The following is a 17,063-nucleotide window of genomic DNA, read 5'->3' on the forward strand; positions in this document are numbered from 1 at the left end:
TAACCCAGAACACAAGTGATTCCCAAAACTCTTTCAGAGGGTCCAGAGGTCAAAAACATATCCTTAAACACTACTGGCCGTTTCTACTCTCATTTTCTCACAAGCGTACAATGTAGTTTTCCAAAGGTTCTATTGAGCCAGACATTAAAGAGAAATGCAAAAATGTACTCTTCTCACTAAATTTTTGGAAAATATGTTCATTTTTCATTAAAAATATGTTCATATTTAATATGGTTAATATTGTTATTTTTAAATGAATTAAGTAGGGGCACCTGGGTGGTTCAGTTGGTTAAGCATCGGCCCTTGGCTCGGGTCATGAACCCAGAGTCCTGGGGTTGAGCCCCATGTCAGGCTCTCTGCTCAGCAGAGAGGCTACTTCTCCCTCTCCCTCTGCCTCTCACCCCTCTCCTCTCCCCCTGCTCCTTCTCACTGACTCTCTCTCAAATAAATAAATAAAATCTTTAAAAATAAGAAAATTAAAATAAATGAATTAAGTAAATATTTCAAAGTTTTCATTTCTAATATGGTAAATATCAACAGATAAAGGCACATAAACAAAAGCTCTTTAGTGCCCTCCAGGATTTAAAATGTCAGGAGTTCCTGAGACTAAAAATGTTGAGAACCACTGGTCTAATGACATCATTCTAGAAGTGTTTCTTCCTCTTATATTAGTTGCCAAAATAACCTGATTCTTAGCCTAGATCTTTAAACCCTCACCTGCTGTCCATTTCGGATAAAAGTTCCAAACCAAGTCCGGACTTTCGCATTTGTTCCAAGAAGCAAACCACTAACAAAACAAACCAAGTCACTCACTCCATCTTCACTAGCTTCATTTTTAGTGTGATCCAATGTCAAAGCCACTCCAAGCCCTGGCAAGTGACATTCTTCCACCTAACACAGTGAAGAAAACAAACTGAACTGAGTATCATAAGGAAAAGGGCCAGGACACTTAAGTGTTTAGATGTTTTAAAGCTTCTAAAGTTTAGAAGAAGACATATCCAAAACATAAAAACCCAGAGAGGATGGTAATAATAATTATAATAATATAACCCAATATACAATTATAATTTCAAATTGCTACAAGATTCCAAAACTACCTTGAGAAAGTTCCTGATCATAATACAAAGGCTTTTGTCTCATAAAAATAATAAAATCTCCTACCACCATCCCTCGAACTTTGAGGGCCTGAGAAGGATTCATTTTACATAAGAAGCGTAGGGCATCTGTCCTGCGCCTTCCTCCAAGACTTTCTTCATCTTGCCGTTCTCCATTTTTAATCAGACCCCTGCAAACTGAACATTTAATATCCGCTATTACTTTAAGCTTTCAAGTAAGATGTTAGAAACAATTTCTTCAGCCTTTTAATTAATCATTTATGTGGCACAGACACTACAGAAGAAAATGATCAGGGAATTTGAAAGCACAGCAATAGAAACTAGTCAAAATAAAGCACAGAATGAAAAGAGACAAAAAATGAACAGTGACCTGTGGGGCAACATCAAGTAGTCAAATATAATTACAGTCTCAAAGAAAAAGAAAATGGAAGACAAAAATATATTTGAAGAAATTTTTTCAAATTTGATGAAAACTATAATCACAGAAGCTCAAGCAAGATAAACACGAAGAAAATCATATCGAGACCTATCATAATCAAATTTCTGAAAACCAGTAGAAAAGAGAAAATCTTTAAAGTAGCCAAAAAGAAAAAATAAATAAAAGCAGCCAGCAAAAAACCCCCAAACATTATGTAAAGAGGAACAGAAATCAAAACTACCACAGACAACAGAATGACATCTTTAAAGAGTTAAAAGAAAATGTCACCCTAATATTTCATACCCAGCGAAAAATATCTTTGAAGAATGAAGACAAAATCAGGTTTGAGTGTTGTTTTTTGCTTGTTTGTTTGTTTGCTTTTTCAGATTAAAAAAAAAAAAAGGTGGTACCTGGCTGGCTCAGTAGGTAGAGTGTGTGACTCTTGATTTCCAGGTTAAGTTTGAGGCCCACACTGGGTGTAGAGATTACTTAAGAAAATAAAATATTATTAAAAATAAAAACAAATAAATTTAAAAAGCTGGAAAAATTTGTTACCAGCAAACCTGAACTACAAGACATGTTAAAGAAAGTATTTGAAGCTAAAGGGAAATTATATCAGATGGAAATGTGGAGCCCCAAAAAGAATGAAGTGGGACACTTGGGTGGCTCAGTCCATGAAGCATTAGACCTGATTTCGGCTCAGGTCATGATCTTAGGGTTGTGACACTGAGCCCCAGGTCAGGCTTCTCATTGAGCATGACACCTGCTTAGGGTTCCTTCTTTCCCTCTCCCTCTAACCTTCTCCCCCAAGTCACACTCTGACTCTAAAATTTTAAAGAAGCACAAAGGACTGGAGGGGAAAACAGAGAAGTATATTACATTATATGTGAAGAGGTATAAAATCATTGAAAGTAGACTGCCATAAGTTAAAGATGCATACTTTATTTTTGTCGTTGTTGTTTAATTATTTTTTCTTAAGTAGACTCTCTGTGGAGCGCAATACAAGGCTTAAACTCATGATCCTGAGATCAAGAGTTGGTAGCTTGGGGCACCTGGTGGCTCAGTCAGTTGAGTGACCAGCTCTTGATTTCAGCTCAGGTCATGATCTCAGGGTTGTGGGATCGAGACCTGCCTTGGAGTGTACGCTCAGCACAAAGCCTGCTTGTCCCTCTCCCTCTGCTCTTCCCCCCGACTCACACACTCTCTCTCAAATAAATAAACAGTCTTTAAAAAAAAAAAGTCAGACACTTAACTGACTAAGCCACACAGGTGCCCCAAAGATGCATACTTTAAACCTGACGACAATAAATTAAGAAATAAAAATGCAAAGAAAAAGATTAAGCAAAAACATATAGCTAATATGACAGTAGTGGAGATAAAATGGAATCCTAAATGTACATGGACCCAATCACAGCTTCAAAATTAATGAAGCATAACTGACAAAATGAAAAGAGGAACAGACAAAGCCACAGTTATGTTTGGAAACATCAGCACTCCTCTCTCAGTAACTGGTAAAATATGTAGACAGAAAACCAGCAATAGCACAGTTTTTACAAAGGACTTTTATGTATCTTGTGATATTTAATAAATCTCTCAGAAATGTAAGGGAAATGTTATTAGTAATCCTCACCTTATACATGATTCATATCTTGATCGAGATGACGCAAAAAGTGAGTGACAAAGCTAGAAATTATGACCACCACATCCACTGCTTTTTCCTCTTTGGCTCCTAATTCACAACCTTGCTCAATAAATGTTTTTATTTTTATACCACACAGACCCAAACAACAATCTTCAATCAATCAGTAGTCACTTGAAATAGAGGTGAAAATTTCAGTTGATTTTTCTCAATTTCGACTTTTCTGCAAACTGACAGAAATAAGGCTAAAACACAAAGGGTTTAATGGCTGCTATTTCTAATTACATGTTACTTGCACTGCATGCTGGATGTTTCACAGATAATATGTCTTCTTCCCTTTGGTCCATGAGGATAGAATTACAGCTTCTAGTTCTTTAGTATTTTTTACTGTTATAGCACTGGTGACTAGTGACAAAAAAATTATTTTCTTGTCCACTTAACGTACTTAAATTTGTAATCTCAAAACAATCTTGAAATCTTCTCAACTCAGTATTTCTACAATAATATTTCACTAATAAACTTTCCAAAGAGAAAATCTCAAATAAAAGCATATAAATATAGGGGCACCTGGGTGGCTCAGCAGGTTAAGCCTCTGCCTTTGGCTCAGGTCATGATCTCAGGGTCCTGGGATCGAGCCCCACATCGGGCTCCCTGCTCAGTGGGGAGCCTGCTTCCCTCCCCACTCTCTGCCTGCCTCTCTGTCTACTTGTGATCTCTCTCTCTGTCAAATAAATAAATAAAATCTTTAAAAAAAAAAAACCACGTAAATATTTCTTCTTAGCTCAAAAAATCAGGTCCTGTATCTGCACAAGCAAATCTCAATAGCCTATTTTAAAATTACATTTACCTTCATTAAAACTATCAGGAACATTGGCCACCAACAGACATAAGAACCAAGCACCATTTCTAACATGTAGCAAGGCTTCAGCTACATCCACTATAGGAAGCAGGGAAGGAAGCTCTACAAGAGAACAAAGTCAATGTTACTATCAAGGAGTGATATTTCATCATATTATACATAAGCATTTTTTGACATTTCACAAATGCGATTTAAAAGCAATTAAGGTACTTTCTTTTCATAGTCTAGAGCTGAACAGTCCAGGAGGATAGCCACTAGCCACATGTGGCTATTGTAATTTAAGTTAACTGGGGTGCCTGGCTGGCACAGTGGATATAGCAGATAACTCCTGGTCTCAGGGTTGTAAATTCAAATTCAAGCCCCACCCTGGGTGTAGAGATAACTTAAAAATAAAATCCTTCCAAAAAATTAATTAATTAATTAATCTAAATTAAATAAAATTAAAAATAGTTCAGTCCTGGTAGCCACATTTCAAGTAATTCATAACCACACGTGGCTAGTAGCTACTGTACTGGAAAGCCCAACATGTATCACTGCCACTGCTACACTGGATGGTGCTGGGCAAGAGGGATTTTCATGAAAATCTTGGCTTTTTTATGTACTCTATCTTTCTAATCCAATCATTCAAAGTTAGTAATTTGAAATATTTCAATCCCCCCACAAGTATTATCTTAACTTTAAGATAATTGGGATTATAGGGGCGCCTGGGTGGCTCAGTGGGTTAAAGTCTCTGCCTTCGGCTCAGGTCATGATCTCAGGGTCCTGGGATCGAGCCCCATATCAGGCTCTCTCCTCAGTGGGGAGCCTGCTTCCCCCTCTCTCTCTGCCTGCTGCTCTGACTACTTGTGATCTCTCTGTGTCAAATAAATAAATAAAATCTTAAAAAAAAAAGATAATTGGGATTATAGTCTACTTATCATTTACCCTTTGCTTTTTTCACTTACAGATTATGACCATTTTCTAACAGATTATTAAATTCCTTCAAATATACTACTTAATGGCTGTATAACATGCTATACTGTGGAAATAATATAATTTACTTAATCACTATTCTACTGCTAGCCACTTTTGTCTTAACATTTTAAGGTACATTGTTATTAAATATATAAAATGTTTATATAAAATAACACAATTTCCAAGTTAAGAAATTACATGGTATCATTTAATAAGAAAGTACGAACATAATGTATTTAGCAGTCATTATAGTACCTGCTTGTAAAATACAAAGTACATCTGCAGCTTCCTCCAAATAGACTGGACTCTCAAATAGCTCAGATGACTTAAAAAAAAATTCTCCACTGGACTCAGACACCTTAAAAAAGAAAAAGAAAAAAAAGAAATGATGAATTCTATTAATTTCAGATAATGTACTAAATCCTTTAGTATTTTTATAATTATTGAGTTTACAGACCATGTCTCTAAATATGTCATTAATATACTGCAGCAGAATATGCAATATTTGATGAATTTGAGCCATTTTAATCACAGTGACATTAATTATTATTCAGATACAGCAATATGGGGCTCAGTAATGTATTTCTATATAAACATTTGGAGACATCTGGAATTAAAGGTAAGACAAGCCAAACAAATGACCTAGAAATGCTACCTACAAAAGTTATAGCTCAAAAAAAAGGCAAGAAATGGTAACCTTAAAGCAGTATAACAAATATAAAGTATGTTCAATAGCAAATTAACAGTAGGAAAAACAAAAAATAAAAATGTAAATCAATATAAGTAACTACTAAATTTTTAAAAATCTCCTACAGTAGTTTCATCACATTTCCCATTTCCTGAAGAGTTCTGAACTGAAATATTGGAAACCTCCCAGAGGAGAAAGGTCTTTTTCCTTTCTTACTTTACTAGATCAATAAGTTAGATATTAAGAAAAAGATGCTGGGGGGCGCCTGGGTGGCTCAGTGGGTTAAAGCCTCTGCCTTCGGCTCAGGTCATGATCCCAGGGTCCTGGGATCGAGCCCCGCATCGGGCTCTCTGCTCAGCAGAAAGCCTGCTTCCTCCTCTCTCTCTGCCTGCCTCTCTGCCTACTTATGATCTCTCTCTGTCAAATAAATAAATAAAATCTTTAAAAAAAAAATAAAAGAAAAAGATGCTGGAAAAATACTGATTGAAATTAAGCCCATAGTACAGTAGAAAAGAATTGAAAGAAATAACTGTTTGTGATAGAAAAGCATTTTTTAAAAGATTTGTAACATATATACTGGAATTAAAGAAACAAATTTTAAGAAAAAAATTAAAAAAATAAAGATGTCTAATGTATCTGAAGACTATCTAAAACTAACTAACTGCACCCCTGCAACCACCACCAGTATTTTCTTTGGAAACAGAATTTAGAGTTGTTTGGTCCACAGTTTATAAAACTAAACTTTATTATTAAAAGGAATTGACCTTGAAATTCTAACAGTAAATAACAGTAAATAAGTAAAAAAATAAACTTTTGCCTCTGAAACTCTGGGCTTAATATATAAGCCATCTTAATATGAAGATCCAGCTTAATTCTTTTTATAGTAGACCCCTGACATGCACAAAATTTAAATTCAGAGTTTCAATTAATCATAATTACCCAAAGGTCCATGAACTAAGTAATCTATCTTTTGCTGACATGCGAAGTTGAATAGCTTTCTGTAGTATAGAAGCAACTCAGTCATCTAGAGAGCAAGGCTAGCCAACAATCCTACATCCAATTCAGCTTTGATATTCCCTATTCACTGTTGTGTAAGATAATGAATGCTCATTCAGTGTCTAAAGGAATCACTTAAATTTTTCAGTTATGTTTTATAATATTTTATGAGGGAAATCATATCCTATGAAGATATTATCAAATTTGGTAATTTGTAGAAGTCTTGAGCTATGTACCCTTCTAGATATCAAGAAGTCATTGGATGGAGTCCATAGAGAAAAAAATCTCTACAGTAGAAAATACAGAGTCTGTATAAATGAGAGAAAGTGGTAGAGAAAGAGGGCACCTGGGTGGCTCAATTGGTTAAGCGACAGCCTTAGGCTCAGGTCATGATCGTGGAGTCCCAGGATCCAGGCCCGCATGGGGCTCCCTGCTCAGCAGGGAGTTTGCTTTTCCTTCTGACCTTACCCCTCTCATGTTCTCTCTCTCTCATTCTCAAATAAATAAAATATTTTTTAAAAAAAAGAAAAGAAAAGAAAATAGTAGAGAAAGAAAGGTAGGCATTTAATATCCTTTTAAACCTTTAAAAGGAAAACACTTTCAAAACAAATAGAAATATGTGTAAAAGAGGATGCAACTTGGCTGTTTTCTAGGCTGTTTCTACTTTCTTTTTTTTCTTTTTAAGATTTTACTTATTTATTTGTCAGAGAGAGAGAGAGGACAAGCAGGCAGAGAAAAAACAGGCTCCCTGCTGAGCAAGGAGCCCCGTGCTGAACTCAACCCCAGAACTCTGGGATCATGACCTGAGCTGAAGGCAGACACTTAACCAAATGAGCCACCCAGGCATCCCCCGTTTCTACTTTCTATGTGTAGACATCAAATCATGCATATTCTGATGTGTGATTAAAATAAATGCACCTTGTTCATAATTGCCAACAGTTCACTAAGCACAAGACGCAATCGACGAGGTGAATCACTGTGTTCAAACTCCAAGGTCAATCCATGCTGAAGCTGTGATACCAGGATGCTCTCACCACTACCTCCTCCAAGTTTATGCCTAATAAGGTACAAATGTGTAAAACAACAATCATGAGAACACTGACAGAAATAATATAAAATTATCTTTAGTTGAAATAATCTACAAAAGAATGTATTAATTCTTTTCATACATTTCATGAATGTAATATTTCTGAAATACTATTTAGTTTGCCTATTTCAGGGATTCACAACTTATATAAAGACTCCAACTAATAGTTGATAGCTACTTCGATGAACAACAGTGGCTCGATATTGGATTCACAATGGGTGGGGAAGAACCAAACAAATGCCCAGAATTTTGGGAAATCAATGTTAAGCTCAAAAAGCCTCCTGGGTGATTCCAATAAATACTTTTATTCTAGGAGAACTTACCCTCCCACTTTCCGTTGAGTAACTGATCTAATCAGTTTAGCATGAAAGCAACAGTATATGTAGCCAAACTTCTCTACACATTTTAGAATATAGAATTCAAAAGATTCTAGAATTGTAGCTATGAATAGAAAAGAACTAGGTAAAATGCTCTCCAAAGTTTAGATTCTCAATCTTTTCCGGGCGAATACATCCAATAAAAAGTCCTAAAAGCTCCAAAGAAATATTTGATTCCCTCTTCTTTGACAAATCTAAGTAAATCCCAACCCACATATTATATAACACAACATTACCTAAGCTGTTGTTCTTTGCTGGCATCCTGTTCTAAAGCATGAAAATCCACAGACAACAACGCAACAATGGAATTGACAGCTTCCACTCCAGAGAGAAGACGAAGGATCAGTTTTTTATCCTGAGCCCAGCTTTGGCTCTGGTCAGCAGGAGCACAGAGTGCCATCCGCACCAAGCAGGGCAGGAGAAGTCTTAATTCCGGATCACTTAAAGATGCCAACCGAACAACATCCACTTTCTGCATTGCCTCGAAAGCAAAAGGGCTGACAAACTGAAGACTTGTACACTCAGCCATTATCACTGTTGATCCTAATGATTTAAAAAAAAAAAAAAAAAAGGAAAGTAGGTATAACTCCTACATGTATGAATAGCCCCTCTTTAAAAACCCTGTGAAATGTGGTCTTTCTTTAATAGGTTCCCATGCTGGCTATGTTTCTGGCACAATTAAAGGCTCCCTATGTTTTTACTCCCACCTAAAAAGTGAGAAAGAAAACGGAGTACATTAATAGTTCCTCCAGCCCTAGGGATCTTCTGTTCTAATACTTATTTTGCAAAGAAGAAATACGAAGCCCAGAGAGATTAAGTAACAGGTATATAGTGATGACTAGCTAGTGGCAAAATCCAAGGCTGAACCCTCATCTGTTAAATCTCAGTCCAAGACTTTCTCCACTGCATCCACCATCCGAGCACCACAATGCAAATAAAAATGAGTACTAAAGAATGTTCCTCTTCCGCACCTCTATAGTTTCTTAAGCCTACTCAACAAATGTAAATAACTGTTAGGCTTCTCTTTCCCACCCTCCACAAGTCAATGGAAGCTAAATCGTATTAGCCAAAAGCAATGCCAGATACAACGTTCTGGAGATCATAACACTATCCTAATGTCCCTTGTGTTGCATGGGTAGAAAAACAGCTGTGGAGATGCAATTCGCTATGGGAGAAAGAGGAGTTCCACTTGGGCACTTCTCTGTCTTCACTAGTAATCAGAAGACTTCCTCCCCCTCCCCCCCCCAAAAGGCAGGGAGTAGGTGGCCAAAGCTACCCCCTCTAAAACCACAGACTAGCAAAATCGTGGGTTAACGGAGCCCTGAGCAGAAAAGTTACTTAGTTTTTAAGCAAGAGGAGCTGCCCTTTTAACGGAAGGGCGGGCTGAGGGAGCAGAGGCACCAAGACCTGTGTGTGCTCACAGGTCTCGCCCTCAGCGTAACGAGAACCAACCAGTCGCTCTGGCAGAGAAATGTGAGGCCAGTGACCGACATGAACCGGGGAACGCGCTAAGGCCTGAGAGGCGGAAGCTCTGTCATACCTTTCAGATTTGCCCTCCAACCTCCCGGGACCCAACACGGATTCCGCGCCTTAGAGGCGGGACGCTGTAGAAATCAAGAGCGCGATCCGAAGTTGGGCCTAGGCGAAAATCCCGATTCGCCAACCCTAGCTGTGCCCTGAGTCGTCCCAGGAACCAAAATCCCAGACGCCGGGATCAGTGGGGTCGGCAGTGCGATCGGCTGTATGGGGACACCGCACAAGCACAAAGAAAGAACCCGCACTGAAGGGAAGGGAAAGCGGAGGGGGCTGTTTCAACCTTCATCCAGCACCTTCATTCATCCCCAGCGCCTGGCTCCCGTCGGCCACCGTACTGAACTGAGAGGACCGCTGGCTGCGAAAGGAAACCCAGAGACGTCGGCGTTGATGCGACGGTGCGCGTGCGCGGCCCCACCCCTTCCTCCCCGCTGTTGCCCAGCCTAAGCACACCGCTCTACACTCGGAGAGTTAGTACGTGCTTCCAGTGTCTTCTCCAAAGCGTCCTTACCACCTGCGTCCTTTTCGATTAAGTCCTTAAGCCCTCCCGAGCTGCAGCTTCATCGTCCTAGGATTTTTGCGGCACTTGAATGAAGTAACGTATGTGAAAGAAATGTTAAAGTTGTTTCCACTATTCTTTGACCGGAACACCAATGGAATCAGACTGTACTCTTCTCTCCATCTCTGCCTCTGCCCTCCTAGCGCCAAAGTTCTAGAATCCTAGGATTTACAGGTGAATTTAAAATTAATCTTTTCCTGAGCTTTCTTCCGCTATTGACCTCACACCCTCATGGTCAGAAGTTAAACATCTTAATTTCAGTTTTCTGTACTTTAGGGTCAGGGGTTGGGGGATAGGAAAAATGGGTAAGGGGGAGTGGAAGGTACAGGCTTCTAGTTATGGAATGAGTAGCTCCCTTTGAACATAGAAATTATAGTCAGTGGTATTATAATAGATGGTAGCTACACTTGTGACTATATATCATAAAATGTCCAATCACTATACTGTACACCTGAAACTAACATAACATTGTATATCAACTATACTTCAATTTAAAACAAAAACCAGGGCGCCTGGGTGGCTCAGTAGTCAAGCCTCTGCTTTTGGCTCAGGTCATGATCTCAGGGTCCTGGGATCGAGCTCCCCATTGGGCTCTCTGCTCAGCAGAGGGTCTTTTCTCTCCCCCCCACCACGCCCTGCCTCCCCCTCTGCCTGCCTCCGCCTACTTGCGATCTCTCTCTGTGTCAAATAAATAAAATCTTTAATAAAAAATAAAAACAAAATAAAAAACTTAGTGTCCATAGATCCTTATAAAGTGATGGATGGAGTTTCAGGAATTCCCTGAAACCTACAAAATTGTGAGTGCTTGGAAAGAAGGCCCAAAACTTGCAACAACCTTTCAAACGCAGTCTAAGCACCTAGAAAAGATTAAGAAGTACTAATCTCTATATATTTTCATACTATTTCTAATTCCTGGTACAATCAGTGTGCATTAGCTCCTTCTGTTTACCAGATACTGTGCTATAAGCTAGAAACAAAAATATTTTACAGAGCTGGAACTTCATACTCTATAGTTACTAAGGCTTGCATAGAATGATAATCTAATAAACACTGCTTGCAGCATTAAAAATCAGCAAAGGAAAAAAAGAACTAATGTGTATTACAATGTTTCTCAAACTTTTTTCCACCTGACCTACAGTAATACATTCCATATTGTGACCCAGGACACACATGTGCATATATACCCACATTTTTTTTTAAGATTTTGTTTTCTTAAATTAGTACACCTAACACAGGGTCTGAATTCACAACCGCGAGATCAAGAGTTGCATGCTTCACCAACTGAGCCAGCCAGGCATCCCTGTACCAACATTTAAATGGAACAAAATTTTTATGAAATAATATATATACTACATGTTATATGTTCTATTCCTTTTTCCTTTTTTTTTTTTTTTAAGATTTTATGTATTTATTTGACAGACAGAGATCACAAGTAAGCAGAGAGGCAGGCAGAGACAGAGGGGGAAGCAGGCTCCCCGCCAGGCAAGAGAGCCCAACGTGGGGCTCAATCCCAGGACCCTGAGACCATGACCTGAGCTGAAGGCAGTGGCTTAACATACTGAGCCACCCAGGCGCCTCTCTTTTTTTCTTTTTTTTCTTAAGATTTATTTGAGAGAGTGTGACCAAGAGAGCATGAGCAGGGGGAGAGGCAGAGGGAGAGGGAGAAGTAGACTCCCCAACATAGGGCTGAGCAGGGAGCCCAGTACAGGGCTAGATCCCAGGACCCTGGGATCATGACTTGAGTCCAAGGCAGAGGTTTAATCAGCTAAGCCACCCAGGTGCTCCCTATTTCATTTCTTTAAATTGCTGGTCACGGGGCACCTGGCTGGCTCAGTCAGTGGACCATGCAACCCCTGATCCCAGTCAGGGTTGAAGTTCAAGCCCTACATTGGGTACAGAGGTTACTTAAAAATAAAACCTTCAAAAAAAAATTTTTTAATTGCTAGTCACTACACACTAAAATTGATTTTACAGTGTCTTAGCTTACAAATTGTAAATTGTCATTTTTAAGCTGATAATGAGAACATTTATTGAATACTTGTTAGGCACTAGTATTTTATATCTATTATCCGATTTAATTCTCTGAGGTAGGTAATAGTCTATTTTATAATTGTGGGGAAATTGAGACCAAGAGAGGTTAAACAATTTAATCTCCCTGGATGGTCATTTCACAGGAGGAGTATGAAGAGAAATCAAAGACTGTTTTGACAGGTGAATAAGAGGAGAAGGGGATGTGAACTAAGTGATTTTTAAGATTTCTTTCAACTCTGGTTGTTTATGATCCTGTGATCATTAATGGAGAAACAACGTGCAGATCCGTCTCAGTCTAAGATAACAGCAGATCGATATTCCCAACACCATTTGTTGAAGAGACTGTCTTTTTTTCATTGGATATTCTTATCTGCTTTGTCGAAGATTAGTTGACCATAGAGTTGAGGATCCATTTCTGGGTTCTCTGTTCTGTTCCATTGATCTAGGTGTCTGTTTTTGTGCCAATACCATACTGTCCTGATGATTACAGCTTTGTAATACAGCTTGAAGTCCAGGACTGTGATGTCACCAGTACTGGTTTTCTTTTTCAACATTCCTTTGGTCTTTTCTGGTTCCATACAAATTTTAGGATTATTTGTTCCAGCTCTGTGAAAAAAGTTGATGGTATTTTGGTAGGGATTGCATTGAATGTATAGATTACTCTAGGTTGCATAAACATTTTAACAATATTTGTTCTTCTAGTCCATGAACATGGAACATTTTTTCCATTTCTTTGTGTCTTCTCAATTTCTTTTATGAGTGTTGTATAGTTTTCCGAATATAGATCCTTTTCCTCTTCGGTTAGGTTTATTCCTAGATATCTTGTGGGTTTTGGTCCAATTGTAAATGGGATTGACTCCTTAATTTCTCTTTCTCCTGTTTCATTGTTAGTGTGTAGAAATGCAGCTGATTTCTGTGCATTGATTTTGTATCCTGCCACGTTGCTGAATTCCTGTATGAGTTCTAATAATTTTGGGGTGGAGTCTTTAGGGTTTTCCACATGAAGTATATCATCTGCAAAGAGTGAGAGTTTGACTTCTTTGCCGATTCAGATGCCTTTTATTTCTTTTTGTTGTCTGATTTCTGAGTCTATGACTTCTAGTACTATGTTGAACAACAGTGGTGATAGTGGACATCCTTGTCATGTTCCTGACCTTAGGGGGGAAGCTCTCAATTTTTCCCCACTGAGAATGATATTCACTGTGGGCTTTTCGTAGATGGCTTTTATGATATTGAGGTATGTTCCCTCTATCCCTACACTGTGAAGAGTTTTAATCAAGAAAGGTGCTGTACTTTGTCAGATACTTTTTGTGCATCTGTTGAGAGGATCGTATCATTCTTGTCCTTCCTTTATTTATGTAGTGTATGACATTGATTGGTTTGCAGATGTTGAACCACCCTTACAGTCAGGAATAAAACCCATTTAGCCACAAACAGAAGAATGAAACTGGACCATTTCCTTACAACATACACAATCGACTCAAAATGGTTGAAAGACCTAAATGTGAGAGAGGAATCCATCAAATTCTGAAGGAGAGCACAGGCAGCAAATTCTGTGACCTCAGCTGCAACTTTTTGCTAGACACATTTCTAAAGGCAAGGGAAACAAAAGCAAAAATAAATGACTGGGACTTCATCAAGATAAAAAGCTTTTGCACAGCAAAGGAAACAGTTGACAAAACCAAAAGATGACCGACAGAATGGGAGAAGATATTTGCAAATGACATAGAGAAATGGCTAGTATACAAGATCCGTGGGAACTTACCAAACTCAACATCCAAAGAACAAACAATTCAATCAAGAAATGGACAGAAGACATGAACAGACATTTCTGCAAAGAAGACATCCAAATGGCCAACAGACACATGAATAAAACTTCCACATCACTTGGCATCAGGGAAATGCAAATCAAAACCACAATGAAATACCACCTCACACCAGTCAGAATGGCTAAAATTAGCAAGTCAGGAACGACAGATATTGGTGAGGATGCAGAGAAAGGGGAACACTCTTACACTGTTGGTGGGAATGCAAGCTGGTGCAGCCACTCTGGAAAACAGTATGGAGATTCCCCAAAGAGTAGAAAATAGAACTATCCCATGACCTAGCAATTGCACTACTGGGTATTTACCCCAAAGATATAAATGTAGTGATCCAAAGGGGCACCTGCACCCAATGTATATAACAGCCAAACTCTGGAAAGAGCCCAGATGTCCATCAACAGATGAATAGATAAATATGTAGTGTGTCTGTATATAGACACAGACACACACACTGGAACACTACTCAGCCATCAAAAAAGAAATGAAATCTTACCATTTGCAATGATGTAGATGGAACTAGAGGGTATTATGCTAAGCAAAATAAGCCAAACAGAAAAAGACAATTATCATATGATCTCACTCACAATTATCATATGATCTCACTCAGAATTTAAGACATAAAAGGGGATCACAGGGGAAGAGAGGACAAAACAAAGCAAGAAGAAATCAGAGAGGGAGACAAACCATAAGAGACTCTTAATCATAGGAAGGAAACAGGGTTGTTGGCCAGCGGGGTGGGGGTGGTGGGGATTGGGTAACTGGGTGATGGACATTAAGAAGGACACTGGGTATTACATATAAGACTGATGAATCACTGACCTCTACCTCTGAAATTAATAATATATTATTTGTTAATTAAATGAATTTAAATTTTTAAAAATGAGAAAAAGTATAATATATAAAGGGAAGGCTAATTATATTTTAAAAAAGACTGATAAATCACTGACCTCTTCCTCTGAAGCTAGTAATACATTATATGTTAATAAATTGAATTTAAATTTTAAAAAAGGAGAAAAGTGTGCCTGGGTGGCTCAGTCAGTTAAGTGTCTGCCTTCAACTCAGGTAATGATTCCAGAATCACAGGAACAAGTCCTGCATAGGGCTCCCCGCTCAGAAATCTGGTTCTCCCCCTGACCCTTCCCCTTCTCATGCTCTCTCTCTCAAACAGATACATAAAATCTTTAAAAAAAAAAAAAGAAGAAGAAGAAGAAGAAGAAAACAGCAGAACACACCCAGCCCAAATAAGATAGCTGGAGTATAAAGGTGATGAGTGCTGACACTAAGTCCTTTCTCTTCCAATTTTTTTTAAAGATTTATTTGTCAGGGGGGTGCCTGGGTGGCTCAGTGGGTTAAGCCTCTGTCTTCGGCTCAGGCCATGATCTCAGGGTCCTGGGATCGAGTCCCACATCAGGCTCTCTGCTCAGCAGGGAGCCTGCTTCCCCCTCCCTCTCTGCCTGCCTCTCTGCCTACTTGTGATCTCTCTCTCTGTCAAATAAATAAAATCCTTTTTAAAAAAAGAGATTTATTTTTCAGAGAGAGCGTACAAGCAGGCGGAGAGGCAGAGGAAGAAGCAGGCTGCTCCCTGAGCAAGGAGCCTGATGCAGGACTCAATCCCAGGACCCTTGGAATCATGACCTGAGCCAAAGGCAGATGCTTAATTGCTTAACTCATTGAGCCACCCAGGCATCCCATTCTTCTCTTCCAATTCTTACCTCAGTGAGTATCACCCACTACCCAGAATTGCTCAAGCCAGAAACCTGGAAGTCATCCCAGGCTCCAGGCCTCTCCCCACTTACATCCACACAGTCAGTCTTTCAAATCTACATTGCAATTTTTGCCAGTGAAATAATTTTGACCATCATATAGAACTTAGGGAAAAAAAGATTTACTCATGAACTTTTTTTAATTAACATATAATGTATTATTGGCTTCAGGGGTACAGCTCTGTGAATCATCAGTCTTACACAATTCACAGCACTCACCATAGTACATACCCCCCCCCAATGTCCCATCACCCAGTCACCCCATCTCTCCCAACCCCCTCCCCTCCAGCAACCCTCAGTTTGTTTCCTGAGATTAAGAGTCTCTTATATAGTTTATCTCCCTCCCTGGGCCCATCTTGTTTCATTTTTCCCTCCCTTCCCCCCAAGACCCCCTGCCCTGCCTCTCAAATTCCTATCAGAGAGATCATATAATTGTCTTTCTCTGATTGACTTATTTTGCTTAGCATAATACCCTCTAGTTCCATCCACGTCATTGCAAATGGCAAGATTTCATATTTTGATGGCTGTATAGTATTCCATTGTAGATATCTATATACCACTACTCATGAACTTCTGAGTTTTAGATCTGCTTCCTCTGACACTCATTCCCAAACTATACTAAAATAAATTTTTAAAGATTTTGCAGCTGTGGTATTTAGACAGATTAAGAACTTATAGAAGGGTAAAGTAGCCCTAACATTTAGTTGCTTATAAACCACAAAACTTTGATTATTAAAGGAGTATCTTATCTAATTATGGTGTACCCTTTGTGATAGAAAATGCTTGAGGAAATAACCCCCCTTTAAGATCAATGTGGAACTGAGCTCATTACCATTTCTACTCACAAAAAGATACATTTCATCAACTCTGTGATAACTTTTTTCCAGATTTTATTTTTTTTAATTTTTTATTTTTTTGAGAGAGAGAAAATGAGAGGAGGGGCAGGGGGAGAGGTATAAAGAGACTCCTCAAGCATACTCTGCACTGAGCGCAGAGCTCCTTGTCGGGCTTGATCTCAAGATCTCAAGAGTGTGAGATCGTGACCTGAGCCAAAATTAAGACGCTCAGACACTTAACTGACAGAGCTACCCAGGTGCCCCATTTTTTTACTTTTTAACATTTATGAAATTGGAATGTCTTTTTAAAAAATATTTGAGAGAGAGAGCATGCGCACAAGTGGGGCGAAGTGGCAGAGGGAGAGATGGAGAATCTTAAGCAGGC

General features: G+C 38.8%; 1 protein-coding gene across 1 annotated transcript in view; it reads right to left on the bottom strand.

The window, feature by feature from the left end:
- The window catches only part of INTS2 (integrator complex subunit 2), a gene marked incomplete at its 5' end in the record, with an annotated part of 44,171 nt that extends 35,509 nt beyond the window's left edge, over nucleotides 1-8,662 (bottom strand). Inside the window, 6 exons of the mRNA XM_080826635.1 lie at nucleotides 718-891; nucleotides 1,162-1,292; nucleotides 4,020-4,133; nucleotides 5,241-5,343; nucleotides 7,588-7,726; nucleotides 8,370-8,662. Of these exons, the coding sequence (XP_080682761.1) occupies nucleotides 718-891; nucleotides 1,162-1,292; nucleotides 4,020-4,133; nucleotides 5,241-5,343; nucleotides 7,588-7,726; nucleotides 8,370-8,662 (954 nt within the window). The remainder of the gene's footprint in view (nucleotides 1-717; nucleotides 892-1,161; nucleotides 1,293-4,019; nucleotides 4,134-5,240; nucleotides 5,344-7,587; nucleotides 7,727-8,369) is intronic.
- Between the last annotated feature and the right edge of the window lie 8,401 nt (nucleotides 8,663-17,063).

The sequence above is a fragment of the Martes martes genome (genome assembly GCF_963455335.1).
Source record: "Martes martes genome assembly, chromosome: 16".
Lineage (NCBI taxonomy): Eukaryota > Metazoa > Chordata > Mammalia > Carnivora > Mustelidae > Martes > Martes martes.